The 23,077-nt window shown below is 37.3% G+C and overlaps 1 protein-coding gene and 1 non-coding gene across 2 annotated transcripts; one reads left to right on the top strand and one right to left on the bottom strand.

Moving 5' to 3' along the window:
* Positions 1-630: 630 nt before the first annotated feature.
* LOC107609801 (WUSCHEL-related homeobox 8) lies at positions 631-1,929 on the bottom strand. Its single transcript, XM_016311830.3, has 3 exons — positions 1,598-1,929; positions 1,127-1,519; positions 631-860 (listed from the first exon to the last, which is right to left on the bottom strand). The coding sequence occupies exons 1-3, from the start codon at positions 1,770-1,772 to the stop codon at positions 799-801; spliced, it is 630 nt and encodes a 209-aa protein (XP_016167316.1). The 5' UTR covers positions 1,773-1,929; the 3' UTR covers positions 631-798.
* A 19,693-nt stretch (positions 1,930-21,622) lies between these two features.
* LOC148553744 (small nucleolar RNA R71) lies at positions 21,623-21,730 on the top strand. The gene has a single exon (XR_015892677.1). It is a non-coding gene; the product is annotated as a small nucleolar RNA R71 (small nucleolar RNA).
* Positions 21,731-23,077: the final 1,347 nt, after the last annotated feature.

Raw genomic sequence — 23,077 nt, forward strand, 5'->3', positions numbered from 1 at the left:
AATTAAACAAATAAATTATATTTTTATCATAAAAAATTCTGGACTAATTTATTCATCAAAAGAATTTAAATATATTTTTTATTTATCAAAATTTTGTATTTTTTAAACACTTTAAATAATTATCATACTTGAACTCACTTCTTACATAACAAAATGGATATCTAAAAATATTTATGCTATTTAATTTATGATCGCTAATAACAAGTCATCATTTGAGCGATGCCATACTATTTGCCAAAACCAAAAATGATGGGATTGATGTATCATTATTATATTAAAAATGTTATTTATATATTAAAATTAATTATTATGTATGAAAGAAAAAATATATATACTACCATGGTTTAGCAAATGCTGCTGCCAATCATATTGCAAAGAGAACGACTGATGGGAGTACTGCTCAGCCTTCAATTTCATTTAGATACATGGTTGCCATCAGCTAAAACGAAGGTTCTACTAACATGTTCCCTGTTTTTTTTACGGGATAACATGTTCTCTCTTCTATATAATACCCCAATGGTGCTAATTTGTATGCTAAACCATGTTTCCAAATCCAGTTATGCGAGTTTCATTATTAACATCGTGGAGATTAGAATTTCTGGTATTAAGTAAATTGCCACAGAATCACAGTGATGTATAATAAGCAGTAGTTAGTTCTTGAAAGCACCAACCATAGTTTCTACAATACACTATATATATGCTATGCCACATTACTTGTGGTTAGACTTAGACAACATGTTCAGCTGGATGAAATCTCCTATTTTGGGATAGCACCATCCACAATCATTTGGCACATCTCTAAAGAAAATAAGAACCATAGCAGCCTCCAGTTTCTAGTTTACTCATCAGTTGTTCAAATCCTGCATAACAAAACAAACCAATCAGATTTAAAACTAATATTTATACAAGTCAAAAGAATTCATATATTTATATATTTTTATACTAAATTAAGTAAAGTCTAAAGATTACAACGAACCAACTCGTGTCAACTGAACCCCAATACATAACTAGCAAATTATCCATGGTGAACTAAAAGGATTCGCTTATAAACAAGCAGTATTTTTACACACAGTTTGATGATACAAGGTTAAAGAAAGATTGGGTGCTCTAGCAAAACGGTATATACCTATATCAGGACTGTGGGACAAGTTCTCATAGGAAGGAACTTGATGAATTGTTTCTTGAATTTCTGGCATCTTTTTCTCCTTTGGAGACTCTACTTCTACATCTGCTTCTGCTTCTAGATTATTCTGGGAGGGAAGCAGTTGCTTGCGCTTGGAACGTGCTCTTCGATTCTGGAACCAATTATAGACATTAGTCTCTGAAATCTGGCCATGTTGGCCAAGCTCAAGGGTTATCTCCTTGATCTTCTGCTTGTTTGGAGTGCCATTCCCTTCGTCAAATATACGCTCCAGAATTTGAAGTTGAAGAGGCGTCGGCGTCCACCGCTGCCTCGCCGTTATCTTGTGGCCGGAGCACGCCATGAGAGGATCACAGTATAAATTCCCTAACCTCATTCCTAGACAACAATTAACATTCATTCATGACTCTCCTAATTGATGACAAATTAGATCGTGAAATTAAAGATGAACCGAACCTGCGAGGTCTTGCTGAGTGGTGATAGATTTGTGCATCTCAACCAGGCGGTCGCAGATGGTGGCGTAGACCGATATCTGTTGCCGCAGCATTTCCAGTTGTTCATCGGTCATCACTTTCATGTATAAGCTTCCGATTCCATTGTTAGCTCCTGATGTGGCTTGCTCTGCCTCCATCCTTTTTCTCTTTTGCAGTAACAGCAAATGGAAGAAGATGATGAAGAATTGTAAGCAATTGCATCTCTATTTGCAGATAGAGGCTTCTCTTCTCTTAGTCAACCAGAAAAGGTAGCGTAGTTAACTGCGCAATTTGGCCTAAGCTCCCGCAAATCACGCAATTTTCCCTCCTTTCTCTTTTCTTTTCACTAGGATGTGCCCCGCGCAAAAAACCGGTCCAGTCTTTATATCACTGAATCATACCCCAACTTGGTTAGTCCAGTCTTTATATCAATAGCCCAACCCAACTAATCAAAGTTTCTATTTATCACAATTACATGCTACTCTAGTCGGTGTAAAAGTAAAACTGTGAACGGGGCAGAAGATCGGGGTCGGGTCGGGTCGGGCTATGGGTAATAACTGGGTTGGGCTGGTTCCTCAAGCCTATACCTATGACAAAAAAAAAAAAAAAAAACTAGGCATGTTTATCGAAAGAGAAATAGATTTTTTTAACTCTTAATTGATTTTGTTGATTTTGTAAAATGTAATTTTACATTATATAAGACCTTTTTTTCACATGTTTTTATTTGATCCTAGTTAAGTTTTGAATAGTGCGAGATAACATTTTACAAGATTAATTGAGAAAAAAATTTAAAAAATCTATTTCCGTAAGAAAATAGTTTCTCGGCCAGTATCTATTACATTATGCAGCAAGGTTTTGAAAACTAGTCTGAATCGGCCGATCGAACCGTGAATCGCTGCAAAAAATGGATCAGTCAGATGCTAAAATTGCCAATTTAAAAAAATACTATTGAACCGTCGAACTGGCCGGAAATTGGTTGGTCGAACCGAACCGTAACCGGCCGATTTTTTGAATTAGGAAGCAAAGGTTGTCGTTTTGGTTGTGCTGAACCCTATCTTCACAACTCTACTCCAGTCCAACCTTAATTCCAGACTCCAGGAACGCGCTCTCTGCCTCTCTCTCACTCAGTCCAAAGCTCCTCTCATCGAGCTCCTGGTCTTCCTTCACTTCCGTTCAGCCACCGCCTGCTACCGCCGTCGTCGGAACTTCCAACTTTGAATAGCCACCGCCTGCTCCCTCATTTCCCTTCCATCGCGCTGCAGCCATCGTAACATTCCTTCCCCTCCATCGCGCAGCCACCGTGTGAACGTGGAAGCCTCTATCGCGCAGCCAAGGTTGCGCCGGCGCTAGCTCTATTCCATCGCAGCCACTATCCTTTTCGAAGCCCATTCGAAGGTGCTTGATGTAGGCCAAACGTCAGTTCGAAATTTCTTCTCAATAAAAGAATCGCTTCGTTGCAACTATAGTTCCAAACCAACAATTGACCCGCATTAGAGTTTAATTTGTCTGTCACAAGTGCAAACCAATAAAAATATCGAGAGTATTAGATCTCGGGTCGTCTCTCAAAGGAATTGTAGTGAGGTATTCATATTATTGGTTATCAGATTCATAGGGTGGTTTGCAAATAAGAAGACGAGAATCTAAATGATAAGAAAATAAAGCAAACAACTAAAGATAGTAAATACTAAAAAGGCATTCAAGGAGAGGAATGAGAATTGAGATTTTCTATCCTAGTCATTAATCATAACACAATAATTACCAAGATTTAAACCTACTACGTTATCTCCAACATTAGGAGAAGGTCAAATAGGCCTAGTTAATCACAATCCATAAGTAGTATCAATGAAAACAAGATTAACTAACAACTCAAGATTACCAATATAAATAGGATATTAATGACTCAAGAGTACCTAATTTTTCTTTCTAAGTCAAGAATGCAAAAAGTCTACTCTAAAATTAAGCCAAATATTTTATCAAACACTTGGTGTGCATAAAAAAAAGCATATTAAATTCTAATAATTATAAAACCTAAAACTATCAAATGCAAGATAACAATAATAACAACTCAATTAAACACCAATAAACATAAAAACATCAAATTACATTAAATAAAATTAAAAGTAATAAAGGTTCATGAAACTAAAGGTGACACGAATGAGAAATTAACAAGATGAACTAAGAGAATCAAAGCAATTAAACAAGGAAAAGCAATTGAAACTAGATCAAAGCAAGAATTGAAACCTAAATCTAAGAGGAAAATAAACTAAAAGCCCTAAATTTTAGAGAGAAGATGGAGCTTCTCTCTCTAGAAAATGCATAAAACATGGTTCCTAAGCTACCCTAATTGCTCTCCCCTTGTTCCATCTTGGATTTGGCTTCAAATACTTCAGAAATGAGTTGGATTTGGGCTTAAATGAGCTTAGAAATCGCCAGCCACGTTTTCTTTAAGTGAGTCACATGCTGCATGTCACGCGTACGCTCAAGGTCAAGTGTACGCGCCATATTACGATTTTCCAGGTCACGCGTACGCGCCACATGACAGATTTTCAAAACTTCATTTCTTCCTGAATTCTCCACTTTTACATGCTTTTTCCTCATTTCTTCAATCCAATCTTTGCCCTCTAAGCCTGAAATCACTTAACAAACACATAAAAACATCGAATAGAATTAAAGTGAATTAAATTTAGCAAATTAAGAGTCGAAAAAGCATATTTTCAATCTTAAGTGCAATTTAGGAGAAATTCACAAAACTATACTATTTTATTGAATAAATGTCAGATAAGTTGATAAAATTCACTAAATTCAACACAAGATAAACCCTAAAATTGGGGTTTATCAATCTCCCCACACTTAAACAATAGCATGTCCTCATGCTAAACTCAAGAAAGACAAGAAAGGGGTATCAACATTTATTCAATGTAAACTATCTATATGCACTCTATCTAAATGCATGAAACTACTTGGTCAAAATAAATCAATTTTCAAGAATACATATATGAACAAAAGGGCTAAAGCAATCACATCCAAGTCAAATCCAACAATTGATTAGAGTTGTTGAAAGGGGTTTACAAACTTGCAAGATAAGAGATAATCACAGGTGGAACCATAAAATTGAGCAATCGAACCCCTCATCGGATGTGTGTACTCTCTAATCGCTCAAGTGTATAGGGTTGATTCTCTCAATTCTCTTCTAATCATGCTTTCTAAGATTTTTTTCATCTAACTATCAACAATTATTCAATGCATAGATACAATTATCATGAGGATTTTTCACAATGTTGTAATGGGACTAGGGTCAAGGTAAGGATATATATGGCTAAGTGAGCTTGAAATTTGCATCTTTGATTAACCTAAACTCTCACCAAACACATATAATAACCTATACAATTCTAATACAACACCTAGCTACCCATAATTCCCACTTTTTTCCAAGGTTCTGAAAACTAGTTCGAACCGGCCGGTCGAACAAGTTGAACTGCAAACCGATGGGAATCCCGGTTCGGACTAATGACAAAACCGTGGGATTAGAAAACTGACGTCAAACCGCCAAACCGAACGGGAACCAGTCGGTCAAACCGAATCGTGAACCGGCTAGTTTTTGAAATTTTACCAAAACGCCGCCGTTTGGACTTTCCATTTAACCCAACAACCCTAACTCAGTAACCCATTAACCCTTGCTCCACACAAGACACAACGGCACAGCACTCCCTCTCCTTACTTCACCCTCGAGCTAGTCCTTCCTCTCACTGTCGGTGAGTTGTCTCCGTCACTTCCGTCCAGCCGTCGTCACAAGTTGGAGCCTCGAAGATTACTGTCGTGATCGTGCATCTCTCCACCATCATAGCCGTTTTAGCTCTGGAAGCAGCGTCATCGGACTCGCCTCCTGTCTCCGTCGCACACCTCTGTTCCACCATCGCCAGCGTCAGCTCGGTTGCACCGGTCAATTTTGTTAACCGATTCCCCCTCTGTTTTATACTTTTATGCTTCTAGCTTCTAGGTTTTTCATAATTGTTGAATAATTAATTAATTATTGTTGAAAAATCTATAAACTTGTTATGAGTTGAATAATTGTTAATTATTTTGTGAATTTCGCTACTGTTATTGGTTGAATAATTGTTGAATTTTGCTGCTGTTATTGGTTGAATTTTGCTGCTGCTATTGGTTGAACTTTGTTGTGGGTTGCAGTGAAGCACAGTCACCGGGATCGCCTTCTGCCTCCATCGCGAACTCTATTCCACCGTCGCCGACGCCATCTCTGTTCCACTAGCCAGCGCTACTCCCCCTGGATCTGCTCTGCTCTGTTCTGTTCTGTTCTATTCTATACTTCTAGCTTCTAGATATTTTTTATTTTTTTATAACAATAATTGTTGAATAATCTGTGAGGGTTGAATAATTATTAATATTTGTGAATAATTGCTGCTGTTACTACCTATTACTTAAGCTACTTGGGAAAATCTATTAGTTTATGCTATTACCATATATTCACACTGTATTCCCTCCCAGATCAGAAGCTCACCAACTTTTTTATAACTTCGAGGATGAATTTCTTCTTTAGTTTTATTTTATCTTCTTCTACATGCCCGAGGCCTAGCTAGTCAAATGTTTGTGCAATATGACATATTATTTTCACCGATAACATATAAATAACTCTATGTAGGTAGATATGTTAAGTAATAATGTGTATTATACTATTTGTTGCTAACCATTCAATGCATTATCAATTTATTATTCATATCAGACTCTTATGCATAGAGATAGAGATATAAATCACAAATGCACTTTGCTGTTATAAACCTTGTTGCTGTTAATTAATTGTTGGAATAAAATGGTTTTTTCGGTTGAATCCAGTCGAACCGGTTGAACTAATAAACCATTGAATCAGCAGTTAGAGCAGTTTGATGACTGGTTTGGTTTTCAGAACCTTGTTTTTTCACATACTCATGTATTCTTTTCAACCATAACATATATACATTGTTATTATTACTCTTCTTTGGGACATTTTGTCCCCTTTTTATTTTTTTCTTTCTTTTTCTTTTTCTTTCTCTTATATATATATAAATTTTTTTCAACAATAACATAATATATACAAAAGGTGAATGCATATGGTTTACATAATTCATACATGAGTATGTACCCAAATTTCTAATATTTTCAAAAGAAACATAAACCACATTTTCATCAACCAAAGTTTCTAAATTTTTTCACACTTAAATGATACACACTCTCACTAGCCTAAGCTAATCAAAGATCCAAATTAAGGACATTTATTATTTTTTACTTAGAGGTAGTGATGTGCTAAAATAAAAAATAAAAAGAGATTAAAATAAGCTCAAAATTGGTTAACAAAGATAGATAAAAGGGTAAAGCTATTTGGGTAAGTGAGCTCAAATGAAATAAAGGTCTCAATCATATAAATGCATTCATACACAAAATAATGGACATAAAAAATCAAACAAATCAAAGATTACATTCATAGAGAGAGAATAACACATAACAAGGAAAATAGTGGTTATATGATGCAACCGCACAATTATGCTCAAAAACTCACAAGCTTATGTGTTCTTAGCTTAAAAACATATTCCATAATATAGTCCAAGCAAGTTTTATGAAAAATATTTTAACTCAAAGTAATTTTTGGAATGCCCTATATATATATATATATATATATATGCAAACCAAGAAAACGCTACTAAAAATTCTAAAAGACATGGTAATAACAAAAACAAATTTTGAAATATGAAAGTGTTGGGATTAGAATATTTCACCCAAGATTGGCCGATTGGTCGGATGACCTCCCCACACTTAAAAGTTTGACTGTCCTTGGTGCATTCAAAGATGAGGTACGGCGACTATGCGGATTGCCATCTTCAGCTGGTGGATCAACCGGCTGCTGCATGTTCTTTCTTCTTCTTCCCTTTTTGCTTATGGTGAATCATCCTCCAAGATAGAAAACATGATAGCAAGATGAGTAAATGCAAAAGCAAGGAAGCATAGATTGTTGGAATGAGGTGATGATCACCAAAATGAAGTGAGTGAATCAATGCGTGACATGAATTAAAATAAGTATGTGAATTCTAAGTTGCGCGCACACACACACTAGCATTGAAAGTTATGTCACAATTACACAAAAGAATTATGTACTTTACTCATTCTAGTGTGCTTGAGATACTTTTAAAAAAACTTGTAAGTTAAAACAAACAAACAAGTAATAAAGAAGCATGAAAGTACTCAAGCAAGAATCAATCGATTGTGAAATGGATAATGAATGGACATTGGTTCATGTGCAAGAGAACTTAACAGACCAAGATACATATGGAACTCACACATCAATCAATGAAACACTTTGAATTTTTGTTCACATCACCTAGTTGACATAACGTGGGAGACATGATTGCTATGCAACTTAGAAAATGAGAGATATAAGGTAAAATCAATCACATAGTAAGCATGGTCCATATAGCTTGAGAATTTCAAAAAGATGTCCCTAAGTGAACTTACAATCCAATTTTACAAATTCCATAATACCGATGCACAAACTTAGTGATGTAAATAAAAATCAACATAAGCAACCATTACCTAACAACAAAGGAATCAAATAGAAGTAAACTACCTAATGATAGATAATGAAATCAAATCACATGGTAGTCAAAACATGAAATTTAAAAATTTTAGAATGCTTTGAAAGCAATTTCAGGTACTTGGTATGTAAAAATATCAAAGAAGCAAGATTCAATACCAAGCAACAAATTATAACCTCAACAAAGAAATCCAACAATGATGCTAAAATGGCAATAAGTCAGTAATCACCAGCAATATCCCATCAGAATCAACAAATCAAATCAAATCAATAATCCAACACTTAGCACCAAAACAGAAAATTAAATAGAAAATTAAACTAACTAACTAACTAACTAACTAACTAACTAAAGGAGATGATCGTGGATGGGGAATCGTAGTGGTGGATGGTGGGTGGAGGAGGGGAAGAGGAAAAGAGAAGAGAAAAAAAGAAAAGAAATGAAGAGAAAAGAAGAAAAGAAGAGTGTGTGAAGCAGGGGGTCACACGTACACGTGACATGGGGAAAATGGGAGGCGACGTGTACGCGTGGGGCACACGTACGCATGACATGCAGTTGTTCCCAAGGCACAACTCCCGCATGATCCTGGCACAACTCTTTGTCCATGCCATGCGGTAGGATAGTCCACGCACTGTTGATGCATGGTCAGATTCTGGGATGTCACGCGTATGCGTGGGGCATGCGTACGCGTAATGCTCTCTTTTTTTTTTTCAACATGAACTCAAACATAAACAAGAATTTCACCCACTAATTACATTTTAAAACCAACCAATTTCAAAATGAACAAACTCTTAAAATTCTAAAAATTATTTAAACATTCAACTATGCAATTCAAACAAAAATGCAATTCAAAACAAGTTTTTCAACTATTCTAACATACAACTTAAAACACAAATCTAACCAAGCAAACTAACATCTAGGGGCAATATATACAAGAGTGATATAAAGAAAGAAAGTACCTAATAATGGAAACTCAATTCATTCATCAACTATATACACAAGAGAATGGAAAGAGTTTACCATGGTGGGGTATCTCCCACCTAGCACTTTTATTTATAGTCCTTAAGTTGGATATTTTGGAGAGCTCTTATCAAGGTGGCTTGTGCTTGTATTCATCCTTGAACTTCCACGAATGCTTGGACTTCAAGTTTGCTTTAACACTCCAATTGATATCCACCAAGCCTTGATGAAGTTCACAACAAGCTAGGTGCTCCCAAAATTGATCCTTATCTTGTAATCTGGGATCCCAAACCTTATTTTTACACCCGTCTTCAAGTTGATCATCATGATTCCATTCGGGTGAAAAGCACACAGAATTCTCATTTAGGCACCAAATCATCCTTTTAGACCCATTCAATTTAGCATTCCTCCAACTATGGGGATTAAACCTTGAGGGTTCAACCTTAATGAGCCTAGCATTATTTTTCCAACCATTACACAACTCGCTCTTACTCTTAAATTCACAAATAGTTCGAAGTTGACCATTCGTTTCAAGTAAACCATATTCAAGTGGAAAAAATAAACAAAGAGATATGAATTTCACCCACTCAAATGATATGATGGATGGTTGCTCGGTGAGAAAGGCTCCAACCAGCTTTGGCAAGGTGATTGCAACTCCCTTTGACTCCTCTTTGATAGCTACCACCCCTTGACATGCTTTGTTAATTACGATTCCTTGTTCACCAACTTCTTCTACACATTTCTCATTACTCAAGTCATGTATTGGAGGTTGATAAACCCATATTTTATGATATATTTTGTGCTTAGTTTGAGTGATTTATTCAATCCTTCACCCACTTATTCATATTAATTGCATAGTTTTACTTTCCCTTCCTCATTAGGTGATGTATGTGAAAAACATGTTTCCTATGCTTTAAAACTAATTATTTTAATTACCTTTAATTCCATTCGATGCCGTGACTAGTGTGCTGAGTAGTTTCAGATCTTCTAAGGCAGGAATGACTTAAAGGATGGAAAGAAAACATACAAAAATGGAAGGAAAGCACAAAACAGAGTTTTTAAAGAAACTGGCATCCACGCGATCGCATGGGCGACGCGAACGCATGCCAAGCGCGAATCAACAGCGACGCGGCCGCATGACTGACGCGACCGCGCGCCTTAAGCAAAACACATATGACGCGGCCGCATGACTGACGCGACCGTGTGACAAGAAAAGCTCCGAATGACGCGACCGCGTGACCCACGCGGACGCATGACAGAGGCCACGCACCAGAAATTGCAGAAAATGCTCCCAGCGATTTCTGAAGCCCTTTTTGGCCCAAATCCAAGTCCAGAAGGCATAGACCAGAGGTTATAAAGTGAGGGAATGCATCCATTCATAGAGAGACGACTTTAGTTTAGTTTTCATGAGTTAGATTTAGTTTGGAGAGAGGTTCTCTCCTCTCTCTTAGGATTAGGATTTAGGATTTCTCTTAATTCGAGAGTAACTCTCGATCCCAGGTTTAATGTTCCTTTACTTCAAGCTTCTCTTTTACTTTTATTCACTACTTTAGTTGATTATTTACTTTTGCAATTTAATTTATGAATTCTTCCATGTTACAGATTATTATTTTGGATTAATGTTATTTGAGGTATTTTAGTTAATATTGCTTTCTTTTATTTATTAGTTACAATTATTCCCAATCTGAAGACATCCTTATTCCAGTAGATTTACTTTTCTCCTTTTGGTTTTGGTTAAGAAATCAGTAACTCAGGAGTTATCAAACTCAAACATGCTTGATAATTGTTATCTTTGTTAATTGAATTGAGCTTCAAGAATCCCAATCTTTTCTTAGAAAATAAAATAGGATCCGAAGATCAATCCAATTAATCCCTTGACCTTCCTTTATCTTAGTAAAGGTTAACAAAGCGGAATTAAGATTCAATTCTCATCATCATTAATAAGGATAGCCAGGATAGGACCTCTAGTTTCTCATACCTTGCCAAAAGTTTATTTACAGTCATTTATTTATTTTACTTGCCATTTAAATTGCTTGTTCTTCATTTACTTTATTCGCTAATTAAACTATTCACTCCTCATTCTCAAAACCCCAATTTACAATCTCCATAACCAATAATAAGAACATACTTCCCTGCAGTTCCTTGAGAAGACGACCCGAGGTTTGAATACTTCGGTTATCAATTTATTTAGGGGTTTGTTACTTGTGACAACCAAAACATTTGTATGAAAGGACTTTTGATGGTTTAAAAACTATACTTGCAACGAGGATTTATTTGCAAATTTCTAGACCACGCAAAAGTTCTCTCTTCAGAGGTTGTACACGGTCCTCCTTATCATCAATTTCACAACATAATGAGGAAGGTTCAACAATCTCACTAGCACATTAGTTGGTGCGGAATCATCTTCAATGGTGGGGCTTACCGCTTGCTCAACTTCTTCCAATCTTTCATTATTTACAATATGCCTTGGAGGTTGCGCATTATCCTCCTCAACATCAATTTCAAGCTCAATAGAAGAAGGTTCTACCACCTTGGAATCCACCTCACACTCAACTTCTCCTAGATCTTCAACCACTTCTTCCTCTTCAATGACCTCAACTTTCTCTACTTGCTGCAAGGCATACTCTATCTCCTTGTTCTCAAGTTGAGATTCTAAAATCTTTTCATGCTCCGATCTTCGGTTGATTCTCCACATTCATCCGTAGAAATGCTTTGTTTGTGGCATGAATCCTATGAGTTCAAGTTGGCTTTAATTTTGGCAAAGTTAGTCATGATAGCTTCATGCCTCTTTTGGGCTTCCTCTTGCTCCTTTTGAAATATGATTGCTTTAAGTTGATCCATCGCTTTCTTGAGACAATCCCTTGGCTCTTGTTCCACTTGGCTAATGTAATTAAGATCATGTTGCTCTTGGATCAATGGATATGAGTATTTTTTCATGGAGGGTTATGGTGGGAAGAAGAATTCATCATGTGGTTAAAAGTTCTCAAATGCACGGATTTTGATGAGGTAACCATATAACACGTTTCCTGGGAAAGGAATGCAAGAGCGGACCTATTGTCAAAGCTGGCTAGCACCAAGTCCATAGCAGGGAACTATTCTCTCATCCAGGAAGCAATTAAGGAACCCTCAGTCACCCTGGTCCTGAGTCAACCAGAAGGCTTGAATTGGATGACCCCGACCAAAGACTTCATCAAAAAAGGAAGTCTTCCTCCTAATCTATCCGAGCAAAAAAGGCTCAAGAGAGAAGCAGCCAAGTACACAATAATACAAGGGGTATTATATCGAATTGGCATCTCGCAACCGCTCTTGAAGTGCCTCCTCCACGACCAAACGGAGTACGTCATGAGAAAAGTACATGAGGGTTGCTGCAAATACACATGGGAACTTCCACAAGCTCCCAGCAGAAGAGTTTTATACCATCACGGCCTTCCGACCCTTCGCTATGGGGGGAATCGATCTCATGAGTCCTTTCCCTACGGCCCCGGAATAACTCAAGTTTCTTATAGTAGCCATCGACTACTACACCAAGTGGATACAGGCTGAAGCCTTGGCCAGCAGGCAACACAATGCAAAAAATTCTTTTTAAGGCAAGTGATAATTAGATTTGGCATACCGGAGGTTGTTATCCCGAACAATGGCACCCAATTTACGAACAAAAAATTCCACGACTTCCTCAAAGGTCTGGAAATTTGGCAAAATTTCTCCTCGGTAGAACACCCCCAACCAATGGGCAAGTGAAAGCCTCCAACAAAGTGATCCTAAAGGAAATCAAGAAAAGACTGGAGCAGAAAAAGGGCGATTGAGCAGACGAACTCGGCTCCGTCCTCTGGTCACCACATCGAAGGTACACCAGTAATAGGTCCGGAGAACACCCCCATCCGAAAATACGAACCCCTGAGGTTGAGGATCGGCTCTCCTCTGCATCATACCTACAAATTGGGGGTACCACCACCATTATTGTAAGCCTAAACACTACAAAAACAGAGGTCTAAATCTAACAAAACTCAAGGAAAAGCTAGCCTAAGTCCTAACAGAGAGGTTGTGGCACCATCTCTAGCCTCCTAAAAACACCTTCACGGCGGAGCCACACTACCAACTACAAACTACCAAAGCAAAAGGAAGAGAAATGGCAAAGGTAACAAGCTTACTTAAATGGCAATAGAAGACGATTACAAGCAGAGAGCAGTGGAGACAATGTGGCAAGCCTTGATCAATCACCACTAGAGCAAATGCCATTCTAGAAATGGATAGCACAACCCACCAATGGCGAAAAATAGAAGCCAAAACAAGGAAGAAAGCACGAACAGAAATGATGGAGAGAGAGAGAGAGAGAGAGAGAGAGAGAGAGAGAGAGAGAGAGAGAGAGAGAGAGAAGGGAAGCTAGAAAAACAATGTGAGGGAAATGAGAAGCTAACTAAAGTGGTTTTTCAAACGAATACACTTCAAAAAGCACAAATACGAAAAGACCAAGGGGCAAAATGGTAAAATCAAGAACAATGGCATTAAATGATCCCTCATGTCAATTGACGTGACGCCTCGAAAAGCACACTCACAATCACCAAGACCAGAAGCCCTGAGGTGACTATTCACTGCTAACTAATCTATCAAAAAGTAGGGTGAACTCGAGTCTACGAAGTGTGTTGTTGTCACCAATACCGAACATGCCATGTTTGGGGCACTGTTACGGACCCGGATCCTGACTTCAATGGCCCAAACCATCCTTGCAACCCAAGAACCCAGAACAAGCTAGATAACTAGGAATCGCCAACCAACAGTCAAATTCAAACATCTCCCATATCTTAGCTAACCGAAAAGATAAGATAACAAGGCAAAACTATATAAAGGGGAATCTAGAGCTCCCCCAGGTACGTTACACACACACTTAAAATCCTACCTCTTAGATCCATTTTGACATGAGCATCGGAGTGTCTTTGCAGGTCACCCCCCATCATGAAGCTCGCCGACCAAGCCGGATTGTGGATCCCATCGTTCAAGGTAGCTCGGAAACAATCTTCATTATCATCATCATCTTCTCCTCCTTCTCCACTTTCTTTATCATCATCATCATCATCATCATCTCGTTTGATTTTATTCCTTCCTTTTTTTTCTTCCTCCTCTTCTTTCATTATCACCATCACCATCATCATTATCATTATCATCTTCTTCTTCATAGTTTAATATCACACAATTAGTTGAATGATAACAAAAGTCACATAGAAATTTTTAGCTAATGACAAAAAAAATCTAATGAAAATAATACTGAAATTTTTTACAAACGACATAAGAGATCTTTAAAAAATTACAAATCTAAAATTTGAACTCACTCAATCAATAAAACACATTCAAATATGTCTTGGAACAAAAAAATATATCAATTTGTTATAAATGACATAAGAATGGCTAGACCTCTTATATGTGAGTTTAATACAACTCAATTAGTTCAATAATAAGAAATATTGGTTAAGAAATTTTTTGTGTCACAGTTAAAAGATTTCGGTGTCAAAATTAAAATATTTTATGTGTTACGGTTAAAAAATTTCGGTGCTATATTTCTAATAAATTCTACAATTCAAAACTCTTACTTCCTCATCTTCTTTTTCTTTCACATTCTCATAATTTTTCTTATTTCACCCTTTTAACAAGAACTTCTTCTTTTTTTACATTCTCATAATTTTTTTTATTTCACCTTCTTAACAAGAACCTCTGTGACAATTAAAAAATTTTGATTTCATAATTAAAAAATTTTCTGCATTACAGTTAAAAAGTTTTAGCACTATTTTTTTAATAAATTCTGCACAATTCAAAACTTCTCCTCTTTCTCTTCTTTTTCTTCTTCATCATCTTTTTCCTTTTATTCTTTGTCTTTTTTTTTGGAAAATTTTATGGAATAGAATAAAAAAATTATTACTTCCCAAAAACAATGTTTTCCTTTTTATTTACCATGATCTAACCTTTTTTTTGGAAGCTGAAGCAAGTTCGCTCACTGCATCGGCGAACTTACGTAATTTGTTGAAGTTCACCTTTTCTAGCAGCGAACTTACCCCAAGCCCTAATATAAAATTTCATACACTGAGTTCTCTTCATTTATGTCTATATTTATTTTTTCTCATTTATACTTCTCATCACTATTCTCCCTATAATGTATGGAATATCATTGTTATTAATTCATTATGATGACGAAATCGTGTTTGATCAAGATGGATCTATTGTATTTAGCGGACAACCAACTTTTGTATACTTTCCAACTGAAGTGAGAGAGGTGTGATGTTGATAAATTTTATAGTACATGCGATTAAGCAACAACACACGAAGAGGGTAAGAAAAATCTATATTACGGATATCTGATGGAGGTGTATGGCACTTTAATTTACAAAAGGTATTTTATTTTTTGTTATTTCCTTATTTTGTCGAATCTTTTTTAATATTACTTGTTTATGTAAACATCACTTCTAATAATTTTTCATTTGATATAGGTATCGAATACATGATGATGAAGACATACAACTAATCAAGGGTTGGCACAATCATTTTTCAAATGTCTATCTGTTGGAGTTATTTGTGTTTCTGGTTGATATATGTGCAGAAACTTCTTCAAAAGTGGGTGATCAGAAACCATCATCTGCGGCAGTCAGAACAAACATTAGAAGGTTGATGGTTGATTTGAACATGCCACCCGAGGGGCCAAAGGGAGTCAAATCCTGAGGATTATGAAATCCATTATGGTTTTACGGTCAGAGACCTAATGATGGATCCTTATCAAGCTCACCCTGTGTTCGATGATAAAGATGTAGATGCCGAACCGGTAGATATACCTGAGGAGGAAGATAAAGAGCTAAACAACTTCATAGTGTCACAAGTTGTGCTAACTGGTACGCGGAATCGTGATTACACTTTGATTATGTAAAATTTATCGCTCTTTCTTTCCCTGGTAATGGCGCCAAGAACATGATGCCAAGACCATGGTTCACAACTCCGTGTAACTAACCAGCAAGTGCACTGGGTCGTCCAAGTAATACCTTACGTGAGTAAGGGTCGAATCCCACGAAGATTGTTGGTATGAAGCAAGCTATGGTCACCTTGCAAATCTCAGTTAGGCAGATATAAATTGTAATGGGTTTTCGAAAATAAATAATATAATAGGGATAGAAATACTTATGTAATTCATTGGTGAGAATTTCAGATAAGCGAATGGAGATGCTTTCGTTCCTCTGAACCTCTGCTTTCCTGCTATCTTCATCCAATCAGTCTTACTCCTTTCCATGGCTGGCTTTATGCAAGGGCATCACCGTTGTCAGTGGCTACATCCCCTCCTCTCAGTGAAAAATATGCTCACATGCTCTGTCACAGCACGGCTAATCATCTGTCGGTTCTCGATCATGCTGGAATAGGATTCACCCTCCTTTTGCATCTGTCACTAACGCCCAGCACTCGCGAGTTTGAAGCTCGTCACAGTCATTCAATCATTGAATCCTACTCGGAATACCACAGACAAGGTTTAGACTTTCTGGATTCTCTTGAATGCCACCATCATTCTAGCTTACGCCACGAAGATTCTGATTAAGAGATCTAAGAGATATTAATTCTAGCTTATTTCATGTAGAACAGAAGTGTTTGTCAGGCACGCGTTCATAAGGGAGAAGGGTGATGAGCGTCACACATAATCATCACCTTCATCACGTTCTTGGGTGCGAATGGATATCTTAGAAGCGAAATAAGATGAATTGAATAGAAAACAGTAGTACTTTGCATTAATCTTTGAGGAACAGCAGAGCTCCACACCTTAATCTATGGAGTGTAGAAACTCTACCGTGAAAAATACATAAGTGAAAGGTCCAGGCATGGCCGAATGGCCAGCCCCTCTGATCTAAGAACCAGGCGTCCAAAGATGTCTAATACAATAGTAAAAGGTCCTATTTATAATAAACTAGTCACTAGGGTTTACAGAAATAAGTAATTGATGCATAAATCCACTTCCGGGGCCCACTTGATGTGTACTTGGGCTGAGCTTTAAATTTCTATGTGCAGAGGCTATTTGTGGAGTTGAACGCCAGGTTTGGATCCATTTCTGGCGTTCAACTTTGGTTTTTGATCCATTTCTGGCGCTGGACGCCAGATTTGGGTAGAAAGCTGGCGTTGAACGCCATTTTACATCGTCTATTCTTGGCCAAAGAATGGACTATTATATATTGCTGGAAAGCCCTGGATGTCTACTTTTCAACGCAATTGGAAGCGCGCCATTTTGAGTTATGTAGCTCCAGAAAATCCACTTTGAGTGCAAGGAGGTCAGAATCCAACAGCATCAGCAGTCCTTCTTCAACCTCTGAATCTGATTTTTGCTCAGGTCCCTCAATTTCAGCCAGAAAATACCTGAAATCACAGAAAAATACACAAACTCATAGTAAAGTCCAGAAATGTGAATTTAACATAAAATCTATTAAAAACATCCCTAAAAGTAACTATATTCTACTAAAAACATACTAAAAACAATGCCAAAAAGCGTATAAATTATCCGCTCATCACAACACCAAACTTAAATTGTTGCTTGTCCCCAAGCAACTGAAAATCAAAATTAGGATAAAAAGAATAGAACATACTATAAATTCCAAACTATCAATGAAACATAGCTCCAATCAAATGAGCGGGACTTATAGCTTTTTGCCTCTTGAATAGTTTTGGCATCTCACTTTATCCATTGAGGTTCAGAATGATTGGCATCTATAAGAACTCAGAGTTCAGATAGTGTTATTGATTCTCCTAGTTTAGTATGATGATTCTTGAACACAGCTATTTTATGAGTCTTGGCCGTGGCCCTAAGCACTTTGTTTTCCAGTATTACCACCGGATACATAAATGCCACAGACACATAACTGGGTGAACCTTTTCAGATTGTGACTCAGCTTTGCTAAAGTCCCCAATTAGAGGTGTCCAGGGTTCTTAAGCACACTCTTTTTTTTTGCTTTGGACCTTGACTTTAACCGCTCAGTCTCAAGTTTTCACTTGACACCTACACGCCACAAGCACATGGTTAGGGACAGCTTGGTTTAGCCACTTAGACCAGGATTTTATTCCTTTAGGCCCTCCTATCCACTGATGCTCAAAGCCTTGGGATCCTTTTTATTTGCCCTTGCCTTTTGGTTTTAAGGGTTATTGGCTTTTTGCTCTTGCCTCTTGGTTTTAAAAGCTTTTGGCTTTTTCTGCTTGCTTTTTCTTTTTCTTTCTATTTTTTTTTCGCCTAATTTTTTTTTCTACAAGCTTTGTTCTTTGCTGCTTTTTCTTGCTTCAAGAATCATTTTTATAATTTTTCAGATTATCAAATAAAATGTCTCCTAGTCATCATTCTTTCAAGAGCCAACATATTTAACATTCTTAAACAACAACTTCAAAAGACATATGCACTGTTCAAGCATTCATTCAGAAAACAAGAAGCATTGTCACCACATCAATATAATTAAACTAAGTTCAAGGATAAATTCGAAACTCATGTACTTCTTGTTCTTTTGAATTAAAACATTTTTTTATTTAAGAGAGGTGATGGATTCATAGGACATTCATAACTTTAAGACATAGTTACTAATTACTAATGATCATGTAATGAAGACACAAACATAGATAAGCATATAACATAGAAAACGAAAAACAGAGAAAGTAAGAGAAAGGAATGAATCCACCTTAGTGATGGTGGCGTTTCCTTCTTAAGGCACAAATGATGTCCTTGAGCTCTTCTATGTCTCTTCCTTGCCTTTGTTGCTCCTCCTTCATTGCTTTTAGATCTTCTCTGATTTCATGAAGGATGATGGAGTGCTCTTGATCTTCCACCTTTAATTGTCCCATGTTGGGACTTAATTCTCCTAGGGAGATGTGGAGGGAAGTGCATCCCCTGAGGTATCTCAGGGATTTCTTGATTTGCAGCCAAATGTTCTACCACTGAGCTATAGACCCTTGATGGAAGCTTGTGTCTTCCCTTTCCTCTTTCTAGAGGTTTCTCTGGCCTTAGGTGCCATCAATGGTTATGGAAAAAACAAAAAAAGCTATGCTTTTACCACACCAAACTTAGAATGTTGCTCGCCCTCGAGCAAAAGAAGAAAGAATAGAAGAAGAAGAAGATATGGAGGAGATGGATGGATGTGTGTATTCAGCCATATGGGTGGGATTGGGTGGGAGAGAGATGTTGAATTTTGAAGGTAGTGGGTGTATGGATGTGAGTGGTAAATGAAAAACAGAAGGGATGATCATGAATGGGAAGAGAGATGATGAGGTAGGTGGGGATCCTGTGGGGTTCACAGATCCTGAGATGATCCTGTGGGGTCCACAGATCCTGAGATGATCCTGTGGGGTCCACAGATCCTGAGGTGTCAAGGCATTTACATCCCTGCACCAATTTAGGCATGTAAAATGCCCTTGTACACAACTCTGGGCGTTCAGCGCCAGGTTGGTGGCCATTTTGGGCGTTCAACGCCCATTTGTGTGCCATTTCTGGCGTTGAACACCAGAACCATGCCTGTTCTGGCGTTCAGCGCCCAGAAGCTGCCCATTTTGGACGTTCAGCGCCAGAACCATGCTCTGTTCTGGCGCTGAATGCCAGACAGATGCTCCTCCAGGGTGTGATTTTTCTTCTGCTGTTTTTGATTCCGTTTTCAATTTTTGTATTTATTTTGTGACTCCACATGATCATGAACCTATAAAGACATATAATTAAGAAAAATATAGTTAGATAAATAGAAATTGGGTTGCCTCCCAACAAGCGCTTCTTTAATGTCAATAGCTTGACAGTGGGCTCTCATGGAGCCTCACAGATATTCAGAGCATTGTTGCAACTCTCCAACACCAAACTTAGAGTTTGGATATGGGAGTTCAACACCAAACTTAGAGTTTGGTTGTGGCCTCCCAACACCAAACTTAGAGTTTGACTGTGGGGGCTTGGGTTGACTCTGCTTTGAGAGAAGCTTTTTATGCTTCCTCTCCATGGTTGCAGAGGGAGATCCTTGAGTTTTAAACACAAGGGAGTCCTTATTCCATTGAAGGACTATTTCACCTCTGTCAACATCAATCACAGCTCTTGCTGTGGCCAGGAAAGGTCTTCCTAGGATGATGGATTCATCCTCTTCCTTTCCAGTATCCAGGACTATGAAATCAGCAGGGATGTAAAGGCCTTCAACCTTTACTAACACGTCCTCTACTTGTCCATAAGCCTATTTTCTTGAACTGTCTGCCATCTCTAATGAGATTTTAGCAGCTTGCACCCCATAGATTCCCAGTTTCTCTATTACAGAGAGGGGCATGCGGTTTATTCCTGAACCAAGGTCACATAGAGCCTTAACGATCATGGTGCCTATGGTACATGGTATTATGAACTTTCCAGGATCCTGTCTCTTCTGAGGCAATGTCAGTTGATCCAGATTACTTAGTTCATTGATGAACAAGGGAGGTTCAACTTCCCAAGTATCAATGCCAAATAATTTGGCATTCAGCTTCATGATTGCACCAAGAAACTTGGCAGTTTGCTCTTCAGTAACATCCTCATTCTCTTCAGAAGAGGAATACTCATCAGAGCTCATGAAGGGCATAAGGAGGTTCAATGGAATCTCTATGGTCTCTAGATGAGTCTCAGAGTCCTTTGGTTCCTCAGAGGGAAGCTCCTTATTGATCACTGGACGTCTCAGGAGGTCTTCCTCCTTGGGATTTGCGTCTTCCTCTCCCTCTTTGGGTTCGGCCATGGTGCTTATGTCAATGGCCTTGCACTCTCCTTTTGGATTCTCTTCTGTATTGCTTGGGAGAGTACTAGGAGGGATTTCAGTGATCCTTTTACTCAGCTGGCCCACTTGTGCTTCCAAATTTCTAATGGAAGATCTTGTTTCATTCATGAAACTTACAGTGGCCTTAGACAGATCAGAGACTAAGTTTGCTAAATTAGAAGTATTTTGTTCAGAGTTCTCTGTCTGTTGCTGAGTGGATGATGGAAAAGGTTTATTATTGTTAAAGCTGTTTCTTCCACCATTATTAAAGCCTTGTTGAGGCTTTTGATCCTTCCATGAGAAATTTGGATGATTTCTCCATGATGAGTTATAGGTGTTTCCATAAGGTTCACCTAAGTAATTCACCTCTGCTATTGCAGGGTTTTCAGGATCATAAGCTTCTTCTTCATAAGAAGCCTCTTGAGTACTGTTGGATGCAGCTTGCATTCCATTCAGACTCTGAGAAATCATATTGACTTGCTGAGTCAATATTTTGTTCTGAGCCAATATGGCATTCAGAGTATCAACCTCAAGAACTCCCTTCTTCATAGGCGTCCCATTATTCATAGGATTCCTTTCAGAAGTGTACATGAACTGGTTATTTGCAACCATGTCAATGAGTTCTTGAGCTTCTGCAGGCGTTTTCTTTAGGTGAATGGATCCACCTGCAGAGGTGTCTAATGACATCTTAGATAACTCAGACAGACCATCATAGAATATATCCAGGATGGTCCATTCAGAAAGCATGTCAGAAGGACAATTTTTGGTCAGTCCTTTGTATCTCTCCCAAGCTTCATAGAGGGATTCACCTTCCTTCTGTCTGAAGGTCTGAACATCCACTCTAAGCTTACTCAGCTTTTGAGGAGGAAAGAACTTGGCTAAGAAAGCCTTGACCAGCTTATTCCAAGAGTTCAGGCTGTCTTTAGGTTGAGAATCCAACCATATTCTAGCTCTGTCTCTTACAGCAAAAGGGAAAAGCATGAGCCTGTAGACTTTAGGATCTACTCTATTAGTCTTAACAGTATCACATATCTGCAACAATTCAGTTAAGAACTGAAAAGGATCTTCAGATGGAAGTCTATGAAACTTGCAGTTCTGCTGCATCAGAGAAACTAATTGAGGTTTCAGCTCAAAGTTGTTTGCTCCAATGGCGGGAATGGAGATGCTTCTTCCATGTAAATTGGAATTAGGTGCAGTAAAGTCACCAAGCATTCTCCTTGCATTATTATTATTTTCGGCTGCCATCTCCTCTTCCTGTTCGAAAATTTCTGACAGGTGCTTGCTGGTTTGTTGTAATTCAGCTTCTCTTAATTTTCTCTTCAGAGTCCTTTCAGGTTCTGGATCTGCTTCAACAAGAATATTTTTGTCCTTGCTCCTGCTCATATGACAAAGAAGAGGGCACAGAAAAATAATAATAATAGAGATCCCCTTTTTTTTGTGAGTAAGGGAGAGATGTTAGTAGATGAATAAACAAATAGAAGGAGATGAGAGAGAAGAAAATTTTTGAAAATTATTTTTGAAAAAGGAGTTAGTGATTTTCAAAAATAGTTTTTGAAAAAGGTTAGTAATTTTCGAAAATTAAAATTAAAAATTAAAATAATTAGTTAATTAAAAAGAAATTTTGAAAAAGAGGGAGATATTTTCGAAAATTAGAGAGAGAGAGTTAGTTAGGCAGTTTTGAAAAAGATAAGAAACAAACAAAAAAGTTAGTTAGTTAGTTGAAACAAATTTTGAAAAGGTGAGAAGTTAGGAAGTTAGAAAAGATATTTTGAAATCAAATTTTTTAAAAAGATAAGATAAGAAGATATTTTTGAAAAGATATGATAGAAATTAGTTTTGAAAAAGATTTGATTTTTAAAATCACAATTAATGACTTGATTCACAAGAAATCACAAGATATGATTCTAGAACTTAAAGTTTGAATCTTTCTTAACAAGCAAGTAACAAACTTAAAATTTTTGAATCAAAACATTAATTGTTATTGTTATTTTCGAAAATTTGATATAAAAATAAGAAAAAGATTTTTGAAAAATATTTTTGAAATTTTCGAAAATAACTAAGAAATTTGAAAAAGATTTGATTTTTGAAAAAGATTTTGAAAAAGATAAGATTTTCAAATTGAAAATTTGATTTGACTCATGAAAACAACTAGATTTTAAAAATTTTTGAAAAAGTCAAATCTAATTTTCGAATTTA

The sequence above is a fragment of the Arachis ipaensis genome, chromosome B7 (assembly GCF_059453495.1).
Source record: "Arachis ipaensis isolate K30076 ecotype BB chromosome B7, ASM5945349v1, whole genome shotgun sequence".
NCBI lineage: Eukaryota > Viridiplantae > Streptophyta > Magnoliopsida > Fabales > Fabaceae > Arachis > Arachis ipaensis.